The sequence below is a fragment of the Cherax quadricarinatus genome, chromosome 34 (assembly GCF_038502225.1).
Source record: "Cherax quadricarinatus isolate ZL_2023a chromosome 34, ASM3850222v1, whole genome shotgun sequence".
In the NCBI taxonomy this organism is placed as follows: domain Eukaryota; kingdom Metazoa; phylum Arthropoda; class Malacostraca; order Decapoda; family Parastacidae; genus Cherax; species Cherax quadricarinatus.
In genome coordinates, this window is record NC_091325.1 from 31,135,066 (window position 1) to 31,157,627 (window position 22,562).

Sequence of the window (22,562 nt, forward strand, 5' to 3'; positions counted from 1 at the left end):
TGATCGGGTTTTCTGGTATCGTCGTCACCGTACCTGTGCTTCAATAGTGTCCCCTTCCCTTCATAACGTCGCATTGACTTTTTATTATTTGGTACTCTGGGTTTTGATCTGCTATATATTGTCTCGTGAGTTTAGAAGACCAGATCACATGCAGGGATATACCTTGTGTCATTTATATAGTGATGTATTAAGCAACATTACCATGTGATGTCCTCCTCTCTCTCTCTTGTCTGATAAACTGACATATACAGACGCAGTTCATAGCTTCACAGGACAACGGTGATAGTTAAAAAGTCTCTCGAGTTAATGACTCGCTTAGCATAAGTCTATTAACATTTGAGGATTAGCGAATATGTAAATGAATAAAAGGATAATTTTCTATACCTCTCAATCTTCTCTCAGTACAAGCAGACTTGATGAATCCAAAGCTGAGTCTAATACTGTGTTTATTATACTCGTCGGTGACAGTCTCCGTAATTCGGTTTGACTCAAGGGATTATTCCATAGTCCAAACACGAGGTGATCACTCAGTACATGACTCACGAAATCGTAATGACACGATTACAAACAAACCATACCACGGGTGGGGTTTGAACCCGCGGTCAGAGAGTCTCAAAACTCCAGACCATCACGCTAGCCACTGGGCCAGCTAGCTTCAATAAGAATCTTCCAACTAGGTATTTTTCTACACCATAGGAAGGTTAGCATAGGCACCACTGTGACCACAAATGCAAGTTTTTACAGACGAATCTCCAGCTAGCGTGGCCGTGACGAACTCTAGCTCAAGTCCCCTCAAAGTCGTCAACATGGCTAACGCGACGGTCTTGCGTTTTGAGACTCTCTGACCGCGGGTTCAAACCCCACCTGTGGAATGGTTTGATCGCTGAGGTTACTCTTTTCTGATGATATCCTGAGTGAAGAGTGTCTTAACGAGCCACACGAACAACGTAGAGATTTCATTGAAACAGAAAAGACGGAATCTCTAAGAGAAAATTGAAATACCAGTGAGTATTGGGAGGCCCGAGAGAGCAGAAGTGTTGACAGTAGCTGGTGATGAATTTACAGAAAAATGTAAAGATTCGACAGATTAGATGGACGTCAGAGGAGAGGTGAACCTTGCACTAAAGAAAGAGATACTTTGCGGAGTCAGACCTGACATCCTAAAGCAGAAGTCGAATTATTATTTTCGATTTTATGCAGTTCATCAATATACGTTGTTAGTGTTAGACTTGGCTGCTTAGGTTTTGGCCAGGTTAGATTCTCATTTATAAGTAAAATACTAGAAATAATTCAAAAAATATATTTAAACCTTTAAATCACGAACTAAGAATGTAGAACCATCAAGCACATAATAAAATGGAATGTCCAATAATTATTTTATCACTCTAGAGTCACAGGCACATTTGACGTTCATCGACAATGTGATTTACTGACGTTGATTAGGAGGATGTGCTGGACCGTCATAATGGAGGTATATTCCATACATTAATTAGGTGGAATCATGATGAAGCATCTCATCATCTTATCGTAGACGTCTAATGTAGAACTCACTAGGATCCTGTTTAAGACTAGTTTACGAGCTGTAGGAAAACCGCGGAGCAATACCCCTCACAGTGCGAGGTGAGAGTCTACCTCAGTCCTAGGTAAGATTCCAGCATTCATTAACGTCACAACGTTCACACAAGCAAGGAAGTAGCTAAGGGTCACACAAGTGTGCCGGGTTGCATCATGGCTTCAGGGGAGAAGATATATTTAGCCTCTTGGGATCCACTCTCTGCGTGAACCAAGGAATTAGGCAGGGTTAGGGATGTGATTTCTGCAGGGGATGTGTCTCCTTGTGGTGACTCTATTCTAGAGTTCTTTGTATACGGAGGGGGCGGCGGAGAGCCATAGGTAGTAGCAAGAACCGTGGAATAAGCAGAGTGGCGGGACAGATTATGGGCGTTCCCATTTTGTCTCAGCGTTGAAGTGTTGTGATAGTTGATAGTGTCCAGAAGATTACTACAATTCTCACCAGCCAGGTCATTGCCTCTGGTGACTCTCCTGATAGTGCAGAATTCTGGCATGGGGGATGACAGTGTAGTCGGTTGATTTGCGCAAGGCCCGAGGTCACTGAAGGAGGCATGGCGCCCAATGGGTACTGGGGCGAAGTCCCTCCTACTGTAGTCTGCGAAGGGCATGTAGACCCGTCCTCCGTCACTATCCTGTGGGAGAGGGATGATTATTGGAACAGAAACATGTGATTCTGGGAATGTATGTAATAGCAGGCAAATGCAAACACGCTGAAACACACACACACACACACACACACACACACACACACACACACGCACACACACACATGGATATATATATATATATATATATATATATATATATATATATATATATATATATATATATATATATATATATATATATATATATATATATATATATATATATATATATATATATATATAGTCACACACACACACACACACACACATGGATATATATATATATATATATATATATATATATATATATATATATATATATATATATATATATATATATATGTAGTCACACACACACATACTCCTAGCAAACCGAGGTGGAAGAGTGCACCAGCAAGTGATGGTTACACTGAACACAACCGAGGAAGAGGTGCAGAAACTGCTTAGGAGAACTAGATACCTTGAAGGCAAAGGGCCCATATAATATCTCTCCTTGGGTTCTGAGAGAGGGAACAGATGCTCTGTGTGTGCCAATAACATCAATCTTCGGTAAATGTATCGAAACAGGGCAACTGTCTGAGGTATGGAAGACAGTAAATGTAGTTCCGAGTTTTAAGAAAGGAGACAGACAGGCTGCACTAAACTACAGACCTCTGTTGCTGATATGAACTGTATTTAAAGTTGTGGAGAAGATTATCAGGAAAAGAGTAATGGAACACCTAGAAAGGAATGGACTAATTACAACAGCACAGTTTCAGGAAAGGGAAATTCTGCATTACAAATCTACGGGGTTTTATGACAAGTTAACAGAAGTAAGGCAGAAGTAAGACGGATGGTAGACTGCATCTTCTTGGACTGTAAGAAGGGTTTTGTTACAGTACCACACAAGAAACTGGTTCAAAAGCTAGAGGAGCAGGCAGGAATAAGAGGGAAAATACTGGAATCGATTTGGGAATAACTGACAGGAGGGAAGCAACGTGTGTCAGAGTGGGTAAATGTGTTCAGTGTGGTTCCACAAGGGTCAGTCCTGGGTCCGGTGTTGCTTCTTGTATATGTGAACGATATTACGGAAGGGATAGAGTCAGAGGTGTCGCTGTTTCCAGACAATGTGAAACTACATGGGAGAATACTAGAGGACGAGAATCAGGTAAGCCTACAAGGGGTTCTCGAATTGCTATAAGCCTGGTTGGATAAATGGCTCCTGGAGTTTAACCCCAGCAAATACAAAGTTATGAAGATTGGGGAAGGAAAGAGGAGACCGCAGACAGAGGTTAGAGACATCAAAATTCACTCAAGGAAAAATATCTTGGGGTACACATAATACCGAGCACATCTCATGAGGCGCTCATCAACCAAATAAATACTGCATCATGCTGGTGCCTGGCAAACCTGAGAACAGCGTTTCGACATCTAAGCGAGGAATCATTCACGACACTGTACATCGTGTTCCTTAGGCCAGTATTGGAGTATGCAACAATGGTTTGCAACAAGACTAGTCCAGGAGCAGAGGGGTTCGTCCTACGAGGGCAGGTTACTGAAACTCAACCTGACAACACTGGAAGCCAGAAGGGATAGGGAGGACATGGTAAGAACATATAAAATACTGAAGAGAATTGGATAGGGACAGAATGTTTCAGAGATGTGACACAGGAACAAAGGTTTACAACAAGAAGTTTAAAACTCAGATGAGTCATAGGAATGTTAGGAAAAACTTCGGCCGTAGAGTTGTCAGGTAGTGGAGCAATCTGGAGAGTGAGGTAGTGGGGGCAAGAACGATACATAGCTTTACGAAGAGGCATGATAAAGCTCTTGGAGCAGGAAGAGAGTGTACGTAGTAGCGACCAGTGAAAAGATTGGTAGAGTAACCATTACTTGACCCCTGCAAGCACACTTAAGTGAGAACAATTAGGTGAGCACATTCACACACACAGCCCCGACTCACACAAGACACCCCATTCACACGAAAGAAAAGAAAAGGCACTGCAATGAATCACCGAATACCTGACAGGGAGGCAAGAACGAGTCATGGTACGCGACGAGGTGTCAGAGTGGGCGCCTGTAACAAGCGGGGTTCCACAGGGGTCAGTCCTAGGACCTGTGCTGTTCTTGGTATATGTGAACGATATAACGGAAGGATAGAATCAGAAGTGTCCTTGTTTGCAGATGATGCGAAGTTAATGAGAAGAATCAAATCGGATGAGGATCAGGCAGGACTACAAAGAGACCTGGACAGGCTACAAGCCTGGTCCAGCAACTGGCTCCTTGAATTTAAACCTGCCAAATGCAAAGTCATGAAGATTGGGGAAGGGCAAAGAAGACCGCAGACACAATATAGTTTAGATGGCCAAAGACTGCAAACCTCACTCAAGGAAAAAAGATCTGGGGGTGAGTATAACACCGAGCATATCTCCTGAGGCGCACATCAATCAGATAACTGCTGCAGCATACGGGCGCCTGGCAAACCTACGGATAGCGTTCCGATACCTCAGTAAGGATTCGTTTAAAGACTCTGTATATCATTTACGTCAGGCCCATACTGGAGTATGCAGCACCAGTTTGGAATCCACACCTGGTCAAACACGTCAAGAAATACATAGTTTTAAGGCGAGATATGATAAAGCTCCTGGAGAAGGGAGAGAGAGGACCCAGTAGCAATCAGTGAAGAGGCGGGGCCAGGAGCTATGACTCGACCCCTGCAATCACAAATAGGTGAGTACACACACACACACACGCACACACACACGCGCACATACATACACACACACAAACACACACACACACAAACACACACACACACACACACACACACACACACACACACACACACACACACACACACACACACACACACACACACACACACACAGTTCAATCCCACCAAGTGTAAAGTCATGAAGATTGGGGAAGGGCAAAGAAGACCGCAGACGGATTACAGTCTAGGGGCCCAGAGACTACAAACCTCACTCAAGGAAAAAGATTTTGGGGTGAGTATAACACAAGGCACATCCCCTGAAGCGCACATCAACCAAATAACGGCTGCAGCATATGGGCGCCTAGCAAACCTCAGAAGAGCATTCCGACATCTTAATAAGGAATCGTTCATGACCCTGTACACCGTGTACATTAGGCCCATATTGGAGTTTGCGGCACCAGTTTGGAACCCACACCTAGCCAAGCACGTTAAGAAACTAGAGAAAGTGCAAAGGTTTGCAACAAGACTAGTTCCAGAGCTAAGAGGCATGTCCTACGAGGAGAGGTTAAGGGAAATCAACCTGACGTCACTGGAGGACAGGAGAGATAGGGGGGACTTGATAACGACATCCAAAATACTGAGAGGAATTGACAAGGTGGACAAAGACAGGATGTTCCAGGGATTGGACACAGTAACAAGGGGACACAGTTGGAAGTTGAAGACACAGATGAATCACAGGGATGTTAGGAATTATTTCTTCAGCCACAGAGTAGTCAGGAAGTGGAATAGTTTGGGAACCGATGTAGTGGAGGCAGGATCCATACATAGCTTTAAGCAGAGGTATGATAAAGCTCACGTTTCATGAAGAGTGACCTAGTAGCGACCAGTGAAGAGGCGGGGCCAGAAGCTCTGACTCGACCCCTGCAACCACAATTAGGGGAGTACACACACTCACACACACACACACACTCACACACACACAGATACACACACACACACACAATTGTCAGGAAGACAGCAGCTAGTCATGGTACGTGGTGAGGTGTCAGAGTGGGCGCCTCTGACCAGCGGGGTCCCACAGGGGTCAGTCCTAGGACCAGTGCTGTTCCTGGTATTTGTGAACGACCTGACCGAAGGAATAGACTTCGAAGTGTCCCTGTTTGCAGATGACATGAAGTTGGTGAGAAGAATTCATTCGGTAGAAGACCAGGCAGAACTACAAAGGGATCCGGACAGGCTGCAGACCTGGTCCAGCAATTGGCTCCTGGAGTTCAACCCCACCAACTGCAAAGTCATGCAGACTGAGGAAGGGCAAAGAAGACCGGAGACGGAGTACAGTCTAGGGGGCCAGAGACTACGAACCTCACTCAAGGAAAAAGATCTTGGGGTGAGTATAACACCAGGCACATCTCCTGAAGCGCACATCAACCAAATAACTGCTGCAGCATATGGGCACCTGGCAAACTTCAGAATAGCATTCCGACATCTTAATAAGGAATCGTTCAGGACCCTGTACACCGTGTACGTTAGGCCCATATTGGAGTATGCGGCACCAGTTTGGAACCCACACCTTGCCAAGCACGTAAAGAAACTAGAGAAAGTGCAAAGGTTTGCAACAAGACTAGTCCCAGAGCTAAGAGGTATGTCCTACGAGGAGAGGTTAAGGGAAATCAACCTGACGTCACTGGAGGACAGGAGAGATAGGGGGACATGATAACGACATCCAAAATACTTAGTGGAATTGACAAGGTGGACAAAGACAGGATGTTCCAAAGATGGGACACAGCAACTAGGGGACACAGTTGGAAGTTGAAGACACAGATGAATCACAGGAATGTTAGGAAGTATTTCTTCAGCCACAGAGTAGTCAGGAAGTGGAATAGTTTGGGAAGCGATGAAGTGGAGGCAGGATCCATACATAGCTTTAAGCAGAGGTATGATAAAGCTCACGGTTCAGGGAGAGTGACCTAGTAAGGACCAGTGAAGAGGCGGGGCCAGGAGCTAAGACTCGACCCCTGGAACGTCAACTAGGTGAGTACAACTAGGTGAGTACACACACACACACACACACACACACACACACACACACACACACACACACACACACACACGCACAAGTACAGGTGGTGGATGATTTAGACTGAAAGGCAGAAGAAACTGACTCAAGGATCACTCGAATGACAGGAATACCAGAAGTACTGACGACAAAGAACCGAACCGACAGAAAAATGAAAATTAAAGGCTAACCACTGGAAGAAAGAGTGGAGTCAAAGCTCATACATAAATTTAAATGCTCAGAAAGTTGAAGATGAAATACATCAATTATGATTTTTGTTATTCTTTACAAATTGATTTTAATGTTTATTACTGAATTTTATGACGATGCCTCTTTCAGTAATGGACTGTCTTGTTGATGCCAGTTTACTGCGTAGCTCAGACACTGCAGCTCAACCTTCATGACATTTCAAGATTTCACAATATTCCACTCACTTCCAGACGTAAGGCTTCCTACGTCATTATTATCAAGTAATTATTTTTAAACAATTCCCCTAGGATAAAATACCGAAATTAAGGAAACCTAACCGAGATTACCAAATTTTAACACTTTTAAAAGAAAGAGAGTTTGTCGAAATGATGGAAGGAGAGTTCGTCTAAGCTGACGACACCTGAATAACTGATATAGTATTATCCATGTAAATAAAAGCTTTGAAGATTAACACATATTTCTTATGAGAACGAAAAACCAGCTTGCCAAACTTCTGTTTCAGACATATTAAAGAGGATGGCTGACAACATGACTCACGAAATCATAATGACACGATTGCAAACAATACCACGGGCGGGGATAGAACCCGCGATCAGAGAGTCTCAAAACTCCAGACCGTCGCGTTAGCCACTGGACCAGCTAGCCACAATAAGATTCGTCCAACCTCCAGCTAGCGTGGCCGTGACGAACTCTAGCTCAAGTCTCCTCAAAGCCGTTAACATGACTCACGAAATCGTAATGACAAGATTACAAACAAACCATACCACGGGCGGGTTCTATCCCCGCCCGTGGTATGGTTTGTTTTTTTAGGATGGCTGTATATTCCTGAGAAGTTACTCTCTCCACTCTACAGTTTACACAATGTTTAACGAAACTCTAAACAGTAAATTCAATTATTATAATTCACGAAGAGTGCTGAATCAAAATAGGTTATTTAGCAGCTCCCACAAAGAGAGAATGGAGAGAGAGAGAGAGAGAGAGACAATAGTAATAGTTCTTATAGGACAGAGTCACTAGAAACTTTGTTGGTGCAAGCGTACCACAGGAAAGTGTGCTTGGACAATTGTTATGCAATGTTTGCTTCAATGATCTTCACCTCATCCCAGAATCCCATGCATGTGGAGACGACTATACGCTGACTTCCAATTATCAAAGAAAATTAATGGCAACTGCTTTAAGCTACATGAATCACCATCTTACAGCTACATCAACGTGGGGGAAAACTATGGCAGGTCACATTTGTTCTTGATAAAGAACAAATGATGATGGTTTCTAGGCACCATGATGGTAGTGCTGGAGCAGTGGTAAGAATGAATGGGAGAGTGTTGGTATCCGCGATGAAGTTGAAATTCCTGGCGTGAAATGTGATTCCAAACTGACTATGAAGAACCAGGTTGCAAATCTTGCAAACAAAGCAGTCAAGAAGTTTACAGCACTATGACGTATCTCTCATCTTCTCGACAGCAGAGGTTGCAAGATCAATAAGAGGCCGCCCCCATCTCATCTGCAACTTTTTAACAGGAGAGCGAACAGAGAAAGACGACTCATCTCTAAGCTGGACCCGGTCTGTACATGTGTCTTTTCAAGAGAAACTTCAAAACCGGAGGGATGTTGGTGGCCTTACTACGGATAGCGAGCAGTGAGCATTTACACAACAAGACGGGCAGTAAACAGCAATACCCTTCTCAAAAGTATCACTTCATCTGAAATCATTTATTCTTACGATGATTCGAGTCTGGAATATTTTCGGACAGCATAAAGACATCAATAGAATAAAATTAGTTGACCAAATGATGTCACTGGCTCTCCCATAGCTCCAACATTGTTCATCCTCTTCCCTGTGTGAATGATGTCACTGGCTCTCCCATAGCTCCAACATTGTTCATCCTGTTCCTGTGTGAATGATGTCACTGGCTCTCCCATAGTTCCAACATTGTTCATCCTGTTCCTGTGTGAATGATGTCACTGGCTCTCCCATAGCTCCAACATTGTTCATCCTGTTCCTGTGTGAATGATGTCACTGGCTCTCCTATAGCTCCAACATTATTCATCCTCTTCCCTGTGTGAATGATGTCACTGGCTCTCCTATAGCTCCAACATTATTCATCCTCTTCCCTGTGTGAATGATGTCACTGGCTCTCCTATAGCTCCAACATTATTCATCCTCTTCCCTGTGTGAATGATGTCACTGGCTCTCCCATAGCTCCAACATTGTTCATCCTGTTCCTGTGTGAATGATGTCACTGGCTCTCCCATAGCTCCAACATTGTTCATCCTGTTCCTGTGTGAATGATGTCATAACACTAAAAACTTTAAAATTAGCTGATGTATGTAGCAGCGTTTAGCTTGTAAATAATGTTAGGAATCTCTCTCTCTCTTTGTTTACAGAGAGAGGGAGAGACAGACAAACAAAGATAGATAGATAGATAGATAGATAAATAGAGAGAGAGAGACAGACAGAGAGACAGAGAGACAGACAGAGAGACAGACATACAGACAGACAGATAGAGAGAGAGAGAGGATTAGAAGGAAGAAGTAATGATTTATTATTTTGAGTCTAAATAAAATTACTCCATTGTACTTTGTGTGGTAGGATACGAAATCAACTTAAGAATATACTAAGATATTAAAGTTTTCATTGAATTTATGTTGATGTTCTGGGTGTACAAATACAGGTGAGAAATTTGCTATTGAAATATATTCACAGTCTGGTACGTGAGAAATCTTTGAGAAACACCTTGCTAGTGGGTGAGAAACTAGGATTGTATTATCTTCGTGTCATATGGGAAAGGAAGAAAAAATCACTTATAAGAGAGAGCCCATTAAATTGATAAACCTTAACAATTCTTTTCTGAGAAGAGAAGTTTTGACACTTCGGCCAACTTATTCATCAGATTTTCTGTGTAGTCTTCCGCCCAACCTCGAACTTCCTCTCGACATCACTCCATGATAAGTAGCTCCAGGAAAGCAAGTATGACTAGTTATAAAGTGCGGAGACACTCGATCTCCACTTACAAGGATGCTGCCAATCAGGATACAGAAAACTGACAGATGAAATCCCACACCAGAAGACTAGGTAGTCAGTGGCAGACCGTCCTTCCCTAGGTTCCCTGAGGCTCTATTCCCGGGGACATTGAAACGTTCTTGTGAGTCTTATGTATGAGACCTCTACTAATAGCAACAAATGGGCATCTTGATGTTGTAAAACTGTTGTGGGAAAAGCGAGGATTTTGAAATTAGCTGAGGTAAAATAGCATGGAAGACTTCACTTTTGTCCATCTACGTCACTCTAGTGACCAATCACAATCGTTGCCCTGAATGCATAAGTGAGAACTCATATGCAGCATGCAGTAGTATACGCTAAACACAGCTTCACGGATAGGTATAACAGAGTCAATGAACAAGAAAGAAGTGATACGAGTCATACTCACCTAAGAGGCAGGGACAGGAACTCTTACTCGCCTACCACAATAAAAAATAAATGAGTACACATATATGCATACAGGGGCACACTCTCATTTTAACTCCCATCTAATGTTGGACTTACTGGGTCAGGTATAAAGGTCTGGCCAGAGTCTCTACTCAGTCTGTTGAGAGCATGTGCAGCCCGCACCTTGGTCTCCTCCGTGGGTGTTATCTCAGAGCGTGAGTGTGTGGGAGTGGAAGTGTGCTCCTCTGAGAGCTTGGTGTCTGACTGTGCCAGATACATGTTAGATACCGGGGAACTGGAAACCACAGTTAGGGCCGAGGGCTTCTCTGGTACTGATGACTCTGAGAAAAAGGAGCATATGTTAATTAGTTAACCACATGGGGACTAACAACCACTGTGAGTGTTATGGTCTATTCTGGAACTGATGACCCTGAGCGGGAAGAAATGATCAGTTTGTGTGTCATTTCAAGCGGCTTCAACATTTTTATAGCCAATATAATTACAGTAGTAATTAAATATTTACAAATTTATGACTGGTAAAATAGCATGAATTGTTTACGCAGTCATGAACTCAAGTCACATAACAATTACAGTATAATTTATGTATTGTTAAGGCTTCTCGACACTATCTATATACAGCAAATTATGGTTGTATTTAGGCAAAGTGGTGATTATAATTTATTAGCACTAAACAAGTACAACAAATTTTCCTAGATTTGCTGGTAATATGCCAATGTACATAAAATACATCCTTATTTCTTAAATTTTTTCTGAGTTGTCTATGAATTCACTTTTTTCTCGCAATCAAAACCAAAGTGAGGCAGAACGTGACCTTAGTTCCTGTGACAAAGTTCACAATTATTTAAATCTTCATCAGGCTGTAGTGAAAACTCACAGAGGTACTTGTAACCCAAATGAGGCCGCACGATTGTGACATTTAAACCTCTGCTGATTTTGTTGGATGCACGACAAACATGATTGTTCCTTAATGACAGGAAAATGATTAGTCAGACTGGTTAGTCTCCCTCTTCCTCAAGTTAATGACGTTTAGCTGAAGTCCTTTTTGAATAGTCCTCAAATCAAAAGTGCAATTCCTTCCAGGTCCTTGAAGACATAAGCTGTGGCCAATTCATCGATTGTGTGGTGCATTTTATTCCAATGTCTACAATCCTGACATACTTGTGAATGACATCTAACACGACTAAATAAAATCTGATAGAAAGTTAAGAGAATTTACGTATGACAGAGAAACATTTGCAATTTAGTTGTCACATCTAGGTATATAGAAACATCTCAGTGCAATTAGTATAGCAGTTTCCAAGGTCTACTTGCTTTCTGGTTGACACTATTAAAGAATTTATATCAGGCAAACAATATCAATATATCATATTTTAAATTTCACATTAGCACCATAATAGAAATGAAATTCTGCCAGGGTTCTTAGTGCTCTTATCGTCTCCTATTAAAGGCGATAAGATAATATCTGGTTACAAGAAGACCCAAAAGAGGCACCTTAAATTCCAGATATGTGCATCTAGTCACATCATCGAGCCGAAATCCATTATACAAATGACTCCTACAGAATGTGCCTCCATCAGGAAAGGTGCCTATTAAATTTCTTCGTTTTCTCAAAAGAGATGATCAACCTGACGTCTTGATATTAATATGGTATATGCCTCTGAATGTTTGCGGTACAGAAGAATCCTGTGATATGTATCACAGTCACCAGTAAACCTACTCATGCAGTGATTGAGCTGGATTGATATTGCATACACTAAGGAGGTAATTAGAGAGTTATAAATGATATATAACCAACAAGTTTAAAAGTCTGCACATGTGCAATACTTGGGTACCTTTGTTGTGATTGACACGATTCGCCTACATAGTAGACTTAGTCAAATATAGAGGCAGAAGATGTAGGAGGGAAGTGAAGATGTAATCAACTTTACCAAACGAAAAAACAAAAGGCATAGTGTTGTGACTGAAACAATACACATATAACCCGCACATAGGAGAGAGGAGCTTACGACGACGTTTTGGTCCGACTTGGACCATTTACAAAGTCACAATAGCACAAGAGAGTGAGGGAGCCGGTATATATATGTGAGCGAGACAGGGACGGAACCCCTCGCCTACATGTAGTGGCTACATCACTGGTTACCTCACTGGTTACCTCACTGGTTACCTCACTGGTTACCTCACTGGTTACCTCACTGGTTACCTCACTGGTTACCTCACTGGTTACCTCACTGGTTACCTCACTGGTTACCTCACTGGTTACATCACTGGTTACCTCACTGGTTACCTCACTGGTTACCTCACTGGTTACCTCACTGGTTACCTAACTGGTTACCTCACTGGCTACCTCACTGGCTACCTCACTGGCTACCTCACTGGCTACCTCACTGGCTACCTCACTGGCTACCTCACTGGCTACCTCACTGGCTACCTCACTGGCTACCTCACTGGCTACCTCACTGGCTACCTCACTGGCTACCTTACTGGCTACCTCACTGGCTACCTCACTGGCTACCTCACTGGCTACCTTACTGGCTACCTCACTGGCTACCTCACTGGCTACCTCACTGGCTACCTCACTGGCTACCTCACTGGCTACCTCACTGGCTACCTCACTGGCTACCTCACTGGCTACCTCACTGGCTACCTCACTGGCTACCTCACTGGCTACCTCACTGGCTACCTCACGGGCTACCTCACTGGTTACCTCACTGGTTACCTCACTGGCTACCTCACTGGCTACCTCACTGGCTACCTCACTGGCCACATCACTGAGTACCTCGCTGGTTACCTTACTGGCTACCTCACTGGCTACCTCACTGGCTACCACACTGGCTACCTCACTGGCTACCTCACTGGCTACCTCACTGGCTACCTCACTGGCTACCTCACTGGCTACCTCACTGGCTACCTCACTGGCTACCTCACTGGCTACCTCACTGGCTACCTCACTGGCTACCAAACTGTTGCAAGTAAAGAGAACTTTGACGGCACGCATAAGTGTGATAAAGCACCTAAATTTCTGGGAAAGGTTTAAGTCCCTTGATTTGTATTCCCTGGAACGCAGGCGAGAAAGATACTTGATAACATTCACTTGGAAATTCCTAGAGGAATTAGTACCAAACTTGCATGACTGGTCATGACTGAAGACAGCACTTTGTTGTAGATATAATGACTGTACAGACAGCACTTTGTTGTAGATATAATGACTGCACAGACAGCACTTTGTTGTAGATATAATGAAATATATAATGCTTGTGAGGAAGTTCATATGTCAAGGATTTAAACGCATTGCACTACTGACGATAGACGGAAGTTCAGATACCACCTCCCACATTACAACTTTCCTCTACCACAGTGCTCGACCATACTTCCACATTCAAGAGTAAATGGGCAAGGAACAGTTGAATTCTCAAAACTAGAAGATAAGTATTATTCAGGAGCCACTTCAGTCTATAACTATAAATATTCCATACATTGCAGATTCCCTGTTGAAGGTAGACAAGTGTAAGAGTAAAACAGTGATTCAAGAAATTTGGCCAGGATTTCTCACTGCTTGCGACGAATGTGGAAACTTTTAACTCCAAGACCTCAACTAACATGTCAACGGACGATTCAGTTGAAGTAATTAACAAACATTCTAAAATAAAAAAAATGAAGATTGTTTTTGGAACAATCTTTTCACATTTGACTCAAGTTAAGAATTGGTTGTTTCCCAATATATATAAGAAACTTCTCCCATGTCTAATAATGTAACGAGAAAAGGCACAATACTGTGACTGGAGCGATACACAAATAACCCGCACATAGGAGAGAGAACCTTACGTTTCGGTCCGACTTGGACCATTTACAAAGTCACACTAACGCCTATATATGCCCTTCATGCTGTTCATCTCGTTAGTGTGACTTTGTAAATGGTCCAAGTCGGACCGAAACGTCGTCGTAAGCTCCTCTCTCCTATGTGCGGGTTATTTGTGTATTCTAGGCAGTAGTTTCATAGCAACCACCCGGAGAGGTGAGTTGAGTGAGGTGAGTGAGTTGAGTGAGGTGAGTGAGGTGAGTGAGTGTGAAACTCAAACCTCATGGTAGGATTGCTGGTGTTTTTTTCTCTGTCTAATAAACATGCCAGGTTTCAGGTACGTATTGTTACTTCTACTTACATGCATGTACACAAGAATATTTACACAAACTCTCCTATGGCTTTTCTTCTATTTTCTTATTAAATCTTGTTCTTGTTTATATCCGCTTATCTCCATGGGAAAGTGGATCAGAATTCTTCCTCTGTAAACCATGTGTGTCGTAAGAGGTGACAAAAATGCCGGGAGCAAGTGGCTAGTAACCCCTTCTCACGTATGTTACTAAATTTAAAAAGAGAAATTTAACATTTTCTTTTCGGACCACCCTGCCATGGTGGGATACGGCCGATTTGCTGGAAGAATGAAGAAGTCTTTTTTAGATTCAAATACAGGCTCTGGTGGCCTGGTGGCTAACGCTCTCGCTTCACACGGCGAGGGCCTGGGTTCGATTCCCAGCCAGAGTAGAAACATTGGACGTGTTTCTTTCCACCTGTTGTCTATGTTCCCCATCAGTAAAATGGGTACCTGGGTGTTAGTCGACTGGTGTGGGTCGCATCCTGGGACACTGACCTAATTTGCCCGAAATGCAGAGCATAACAAGGGAGTTTCTATATAGCAGTATGTCATTGTTGTCAGCTAGGACTATATACCATGTACATGTACTTGTAGTAAATAAAGATATTATTATTATTTAAGTGGTAATCTGTAGATTGATTTACCATAACAACAGCAGCCCTTCAGTGTGTGTGTGCTTACTTATTTGTGGATGCAGGGGGCAGGGTCACAGATCCTGGCCCCGACTCTTCGCTGGTCGCTACTAGGTCCACTCTGTCTCTGCTCCATAAGCTTTACCGATCGTACCTCTTCTTAAAGCTATGTATGGATCCTGCCTCCATTACATCACTCTCAAGATGGTTCCACTTCCTGACATCTCTATGAGTGAAGAAATGCTTTCTAACATCCCAGTGACTCATCTTGTTACTGTGACCCCTTGTCACTGTGTTCCATCTCTGAAACATCCTGTCCCAGCTCAACTTGTCAATTCCTTTCAGTATTTCATATTTCATTAAAATGTCCCCTTCTCTTTACCGTCCTCCTCCAGTTTTGTCAGGTCGACTTCCCTTAACCTCTCCTCTCCTCCGTATTAGTCTTCTTGAAAACTTCTGCACTTTCTCTAATTTCTTGACGTGCAGACTCCAATATGGGCCTGGCGTAAACCGTGTACAGAGTCTTCAACGATTCGTCTACATGCTGCAGCAGTTATTTTGTTGATTTGCGCCTCAGATGTGCTCAGTATCATACTCACCCCAAGATCCTTTTTACTGAGTGTAGTTTGCAGTCTTTGGCTCCATAGCCTGCACTCTGTCTGCGGTCTTCTTTGACCTTTCCTAATCTTCATGACTTTGTACTTGGAGAGGTTAAACTCCAAGAACCAGTTAATGGACCAGGCTTGCAGCCTGTCCAGATCTCTACATAGTCCTACCTGATCTTCATCCACTTGAATTCTCCGCACTAGCATCACGACGTCTGCAAACAGGGACACCTCTGATTCTATCATTTCCGTCATGTAATACACATATACCAGAAACAGCACCGGCCCTAGAACTGACCATTGTGAAACCCCAATCGTCACAGGCACCCACTATGACACCTCGTCACGTACCATCACTCGTTGTTTCCTTCCTGTCAGGTATTCTCTGATCCATTGCAGTGCCTTTCCTGTTATTCCTGCCTGCTCCTCTAGCTTTTTGCAATAATCTTTTGTGCAGAACTATGCCAAAGGCCTTACCGTCCACGAAAATGCGGTCAACACCTCCTTCCCTCTCTCTCCTGCCTTACGTCTGACACCCAGTCGAAAAACTCAAGTACGTTTGTGACAGACGATTGCATCTACCTGAAACCATTCTGGTTTTCAAGTATGAGCTCATTGTTTTCTATGTGCTCCACCAGTATTTCCCCGATAAGCTTTTCCATGACTTTACATACTATATATACATGACAGTGACACTGGCTAATAGCCAGTGGGACTACATGTGCTGTTTTCCACACCTCAGGTAGTTGCTCTGCTGAAGATTGTTAGAGGCACACCTAGTGTCTCTGCTCCCTCTCTCAAGACCCAAGGAGAAATGTATTCCGGTCCCTCCGTCTTTGAGGTATCTAGTTTACCTAGCAACCTCTTTACGTCCTCCTCGGTTGTGTGTAGTGTGAGACGCACTTGTTACTGAACCCTACCATTCTGGTTTTATGGACTCCATTCTGTCTCCAGTTAAAATACTTCCGTAAATCTTGTGTTTAGATCTTAACATTCTTCTTTGTCATTTCTGCAAACAGGGACACTGTTTGCAGATGACGTGAAGCTGATGAGAAGAATTTATTCGTTCGAAGACCATGCAGAACTACAAAAGGATCTGTACAGGCTGCAGATCTGGTCCAGCAATTGGCTCCTGGAGTTCAACCCCACCAAGTGCAAAATCATGAAGATTGGGGAAGGGCAAAGAAGACCGCAGACGGAGTACAGTTTTGGGGGCCAGAGACTACAAACCTCACTCAAGGAAAAAGATCTTGGGGTGAGTATAATACCAGGCACATCTCCTGAAGCGCACATCAACCAAATAACTGCTGCAGCATATGGGCGCCTGGCAAACCTCAGAACAGCATCCCGACATCTTAATAAGGAATCGTTTAAGACCCTGTACACCGTGTACGTTAGGCCCATATTGTAGTATGCGGCACCAGCTTGTGTGTGTGTGTGTGTGTGTGTGTGTACTCACCTAATTGTACTCACCTAATTGTGGTTGCAGGGGTCGAGACTCAGCTCCTGGCCCCGCCTCTTCACTGATCGCTACTGGATCCTCTCTCTCTCTGCTTCCTGAGCTTTGTCATACCTCTTCTTAAAACTATGTATGGTTCCTGCCTCCACTACTTCACTTGCTAGGCTATTCCACTTGCTGACAACTCTATGACTGAAGAAATACTTCCTAACGTCCATGTGACTCGTCTGAGTCTTCAGCTTCCAGTTGTGACCCCTTGTCCCTGTGTCCCCTCTCTGGAACATCCTATCTCTGTCCACCTTGTCTATTCCCCGCAGTATCTTGTATGTCGTTATCATGTCTCCCCTGACCCTTCTGTCCTCCAGTGTCGTCAGTCCGATTTCCCTTAACCTTTCCTCGTACGACATTCCCTTGAGCTCTGGGACTAGCCTTGTAGCAAACCTTTGTACTTTCTCTAACTTCTTGACGTGCTTGACCAGGTGTGGGTTCCAGACTGGTGCTGCATACTCCAGTATGGGCCTAACATACACAGTGTACAGTGTCTTGAACGATTCCTTATTAAGGTATCGGAACGCTATTCTCAGGTTTGCCAGGCGCCCGTATGCTGCAGTGGTTATTTGGTTGATGTGTGCCTCCGGTGATGTGCTCGGTGTTATGGTCACCCCAAGGTCTTTCTCCCTGAGTGAGGTCTGTAGTCTTTGTCCACCTAGCCTATACTCTGTCTGCGGTCTTCTTTGCCCCTCCCCAATCTTCATGACTTTGCATTTGGCTGGATTGAATTCGAGAAGCCAGTTGCTGGACCGGATGTCCAGCCTCTTTTCAGTCCTGCCTCATCCTCGTCCGATTTAATTCTTCTCATCAACTTCACATCATCTGCGAACAGGGACACTTCAGAGTCTATTCCTTCCATCATGTCGTTCACATATATCAAAAATAGCACTGGTCCTAGAACTGACCCCTGTGGGACCCCGCTCGTAACAGGCGCCCACTGTGATACCTCTTCACGTACCATGACTCGTTGCTGCCTCCCTGTCAGGTATTCTCTTATCCATTGCAGTGCCCTCCCTTTTACGTGCGCCTGATCCTCCAGCTTCTGCACTAATCTCTTGTGGGGAACTGTGTCAAAGGCCTTCCTGCAGTCTAGGAAAACGCAATCTATCCACCCCTCTCTCTCGTGTCTTACTTTTGTTACCTTGTCATAAAACTCCAGGAGGTTTGTGATACAAGATTTGCCTTCCATGAACCCATGCTGGTTTTCATTTATAATCTTGTTCCTTTCCAGGTGTTTGACCACTCTCCTCCTGATAATCTTCTCCATGACTTTGCACACAATACATATCAGAGACACAGGTCTGTAGTTTAGTGCCTCGTTTCTGTTTCCTTTCTTAAATATGGGGACTACATTAGCTGTCTTCCATTTCTCAGGTAGTTGCCCAGTTTCAAGGGATGTGTTGAAGATTGTGGTTAGAGGCACGCACAGCATCTCTGCTCCTTCTCTAAGGACCCATGGGGAGATGTTGTCCGGTCCCATCGCCTTTGAGGTGTCAAGGTCACTTAAGAGCTTCTTCACCTCCTCCTCAGTTGTTCGTATGTTATCCAACACTTGTTGGTTTATTCCCTCTTGATGTTCCCTTCTGTGCTGTCTTCCCACAGTCCTTCCTGTCTCTACTGTAAAAACTTCCTTAAATCTCCTGTTCAGCTCCTCACATACCTCCTGATCATTTCTTGTGAGTTCTCCACCTTCTGTCCTTAATCTGATCACCTGGGCTTTGACTGTTGTCTTCCTCCTGATGTGGCTATACAACAGTTTCGGGTCAGTCTTGATTCTCGATGCTATGTCATTTTCATTCTGTCGCTGGGCCTCCCTCCTTACCTGTGCGTACTCATTCCTGGCTCTGCGACTAATCTCCCTATTTTCGTGTGTTCTCTGCCTTCTGTAATTTTTCATTCTCTATTGCACTTTGTTTTTGCCTCCTTACACCGTCGGGTAAACCAGGGGCTCGTTCTGGTCTTCCCGTTGTTACTGTTGCCCTTGGGAATAAACCTTTCCACTGCCTCCTTGCATTTTGTTGTTACATATTCCATCATTTCATTTACTGGCTTTCCTGCCAGTTCTCTGTCCCACTGGACCTCCCGCAGGAAGTTCTTCAACCCTATGTAGTCCCCTCTTTTATAGTCAGGCTTTTCCCATTCAACTTCTGTTATTTTCTCCACTTGCAGCTCTACTATGTATTCAAAGCACAGAACCACGTGGTCGCTAGCTCCTAGGGGACTCTCATACTTGATGTCCTCAATATCTGAGCTGCCCAGGGTGAACACAAGGTCCAATCTTCCTGGTTCATCCTCCCCTCTCACTCTGGTAGTGTCCTTAACATGTTGGTACATGAGGTTTTCCAGCACCACGTCCAACATCCTGGCTCTCCATGTTTCGGGACCTCCATGTGGCTCCAGGTTTTCCCAGTCAATCTCCCTGTGGTTGAAATCCCCCATAACCAGCAACTTTGCTCTGCTGAAGTGAGCTCTTCTTGCCACCTCAGCAAGTGTGTCCACCATTGCTCTGTTGCTCTCTTCATATTCCTCTCTTGGCCTCCTGCAGTTCTGTGGTGGATTATACATCACTGCAATGACCACTTTGTGTTCCCCAGACTGAAGTGTACCTGCTATGTAGTCTCTTTCTTCCGTCTCATCTATTCCTTCCATTTTCTCGAATTTCCATCTGTTTTTTACGAGCAGAGCAACCCCACCTCCCCCCCTGCCCTTTCTATCTTTCCTCATGATCTGGTATCCTGGTGGGAAGATTGCATCTGTTATTGTCTCCGTGAGTTTTGTTTCTGTAACTGCTATGATGTCTGGGGACTTATCATTGATTCTTTCTTGCCATTCCTCATGTTTATTCGTTAATCCATCTGCATTTGTGTACCAAACCTTCAACTTCTGTTCTAATACTGTAACTGTGGTGCGGGGGGTGGAAACAGAGGGATCGGTGTGTGATGGTTGGTTTGGATTGTTCAGTTGCCTTGGGGGTGTCGTGGCTGGAGTCCTTCTGCAGGTGTGTGTGTGTGTGTGTGTGTGTGTGTGTGTGTGTGTGTGTGTGTGTGTGTGTGTGTGTGTGTGTGTGTGTGTGTGTGTGTGTGTGTGTGTGTGTGTGTGTGTGTGTGTGTGTGTGTGTGTGTGTGTGTGAGTGTATGTGTGTGGTGTGTGTGTGTGTGTGTGTGTGTGTGTGTGTGTGTGTGTGTGTGTGTGTGTGTGTGTGTTTGTATGTGTGTGTGTGTGTGTGTGTGTGAGTGTGTGAGTGTATGTGTGTGTCCGTGTGCGTCTGTGAGTGCCTGTGAGCATGTGTGTGTCTGTGTGTGTCTGTGAGTGCGTGTGAGTGCGTGGTGTGTGTGTGTGTGTGTGTGTGTGTGTGTGTGTGTGTGTGTGTGTGTGTGTGTGTGTGTGTGTGTGTGTGTGTGTGTGTGTGTGTGTGTTTTGTATGTGTGTGTGTGTGTGTGTGTGTGAGTGTGTGAGTGTGAGTACTCACCTAGTTGTACTCACCAAGTTGAGGTTGCAGGGGTCGAGTCCAAGCTCCTGGGCCCGCCTCTTCACTGGTCGCTACTAGGTCACTCTCCCTGAACCATGAGCTTTATCGTACCTCTGCTTAAAGCTATGTATGGATCCTGCCTTCACTACATCGCTTCCCAAACTATTCCACTTCCTGACTACTCTGTGGCTGAAGAAATACTTCCTAACATCCCTTTGATTCATCTGTGTCTTCAGCTTCCAACTGTGTCTCCGTGTTGCTGTGTCCAGTCTCTGGAATATCCTGTCTTTGTCCACCTTGTCAATTCCTCTCAGTATTTTGTAAGTCGTTATCATGTCCCCCCTATCTCTCCTGTCCTCCAGTGTCGTCAGGTTGATTTCCCTTAACCTCTCCTCATAGGACATACCTCTTAACTCTGGGACTAGTCTTGTTGCAAACCTTTGCACTTTCTCTAGTTTCTTTACATGCTTTGCTAGGTGTGGGTTCCAAACTGGTGCCGCATACTCTAATATGGGCCTAACGTACACGGTGTACAGGGTCCTGAATGATTCCTTATTAAGATGTCGGAATGCTGTTCTGAGGTTTGCCAGGCGCCCATATGCTGCCGCAGTTATTTGGTTGATGTGCGCTTCAGGAGATGTGCCTGGTGTTATACTCACCCCAAGATCTTTTTCCTTGAGTGATGTTTGTAGTCTCTGGCCCCCTAGACTGTACTCCGTCTGAGGTCTTCTTTGCCCTTCCCAAATCCTCATGACTTTGCACTTGGTGGGATTGAACTCCAGGAGCCAGTTGCTGGACCAGGTCTGCAGCCTGTCCAGATCCCTTTGTAGTTCTGCCTGGTCTTCGATCGAATGAACTCTTCTCATCAACTTCACGTCATCTGCAAACAGGGACACCTCGAAGTTTATTCCTTCCGTCATGTCGTTCACAAATACCAGAAACAGCACTCGTCCTAGGACTGACCCCTGTGGGACCCCGCTGGTCACAGGTGCCCACTCTGACACCTCGCCACGTACCATTACTCGCTGCTGTCTTCCTGACAAGTATTCCCTGATCCATTGCAGTGCCTTCCCTGTTATCCCTGCTTGGTCCTCCAGTTTTTGCACTAATCTCTTGTGTGGTACTGTGTCAAAAGCCTTCTTGCAGTCCAAGAAAATGCAATCCACCCACCCCTCTCTCTCTTGTCTTACTGCTGTCACCATGTCATAGAACTCCAGTAGGTTTGTGACACAGGATTTCCCGTCTCTGAAACCATGTTGTCTGCTGGTGATGAAATCATTCCTTTCTAGATGTTCCACCATTCTTCTCCTGACAATCTTTTCCATGATTTTGCATGCTATACATGTCAGTGACACTGGTCTGTAGTTTAGTGCTTCATGTCTGTCTCCTTTTTTAAAGATTGGGACCACATTTGCTGTCTTCCATGCCTCAGGCGATCTCCCTGTTTCGATAGATGTATTGAATATTGTTGTTAGGGGTACACATAGCGCCTCTGCTCCCTCTCTCAGGACCCATGGAGAGATGTTATTTTTCCCCATTGCCTTTGAGGTATCTAGCTCACTCAGAAGCC

General features: G+C 44.3%; 1 protein-coding gene across 1 annotated transcript in view; it reads right to left on the reverse strand.

Moving 5' to 3' along the window:
• Positions 1-1,563: 1,563 nt before the first annotated feature.
• Positions 1,564-22,562, reverse strand: part of LOC128693665 (synaptogenesis protein syg-1-like) — a 244,980-nt gene continuing 223,981 nt past the window's right edge. Inside the window, exons 6-7 of the mRNA XM_070091248.1 lie at positions 10,725-10,948; positions 1,564-2,204 (exon numbers count right to left, since the gene is read on the reverse strand). Coding sequence (XP_069947349.1) covers positions 1,704-2,204; positions 10,725-10,948 — 725 coding nt within the window. The 3' untranslated portion in view covers positions 1,564-1,703. The remainder of the gene's footprint in view (positions 2,205-10,724; positions 10,949-22,562) is intronic.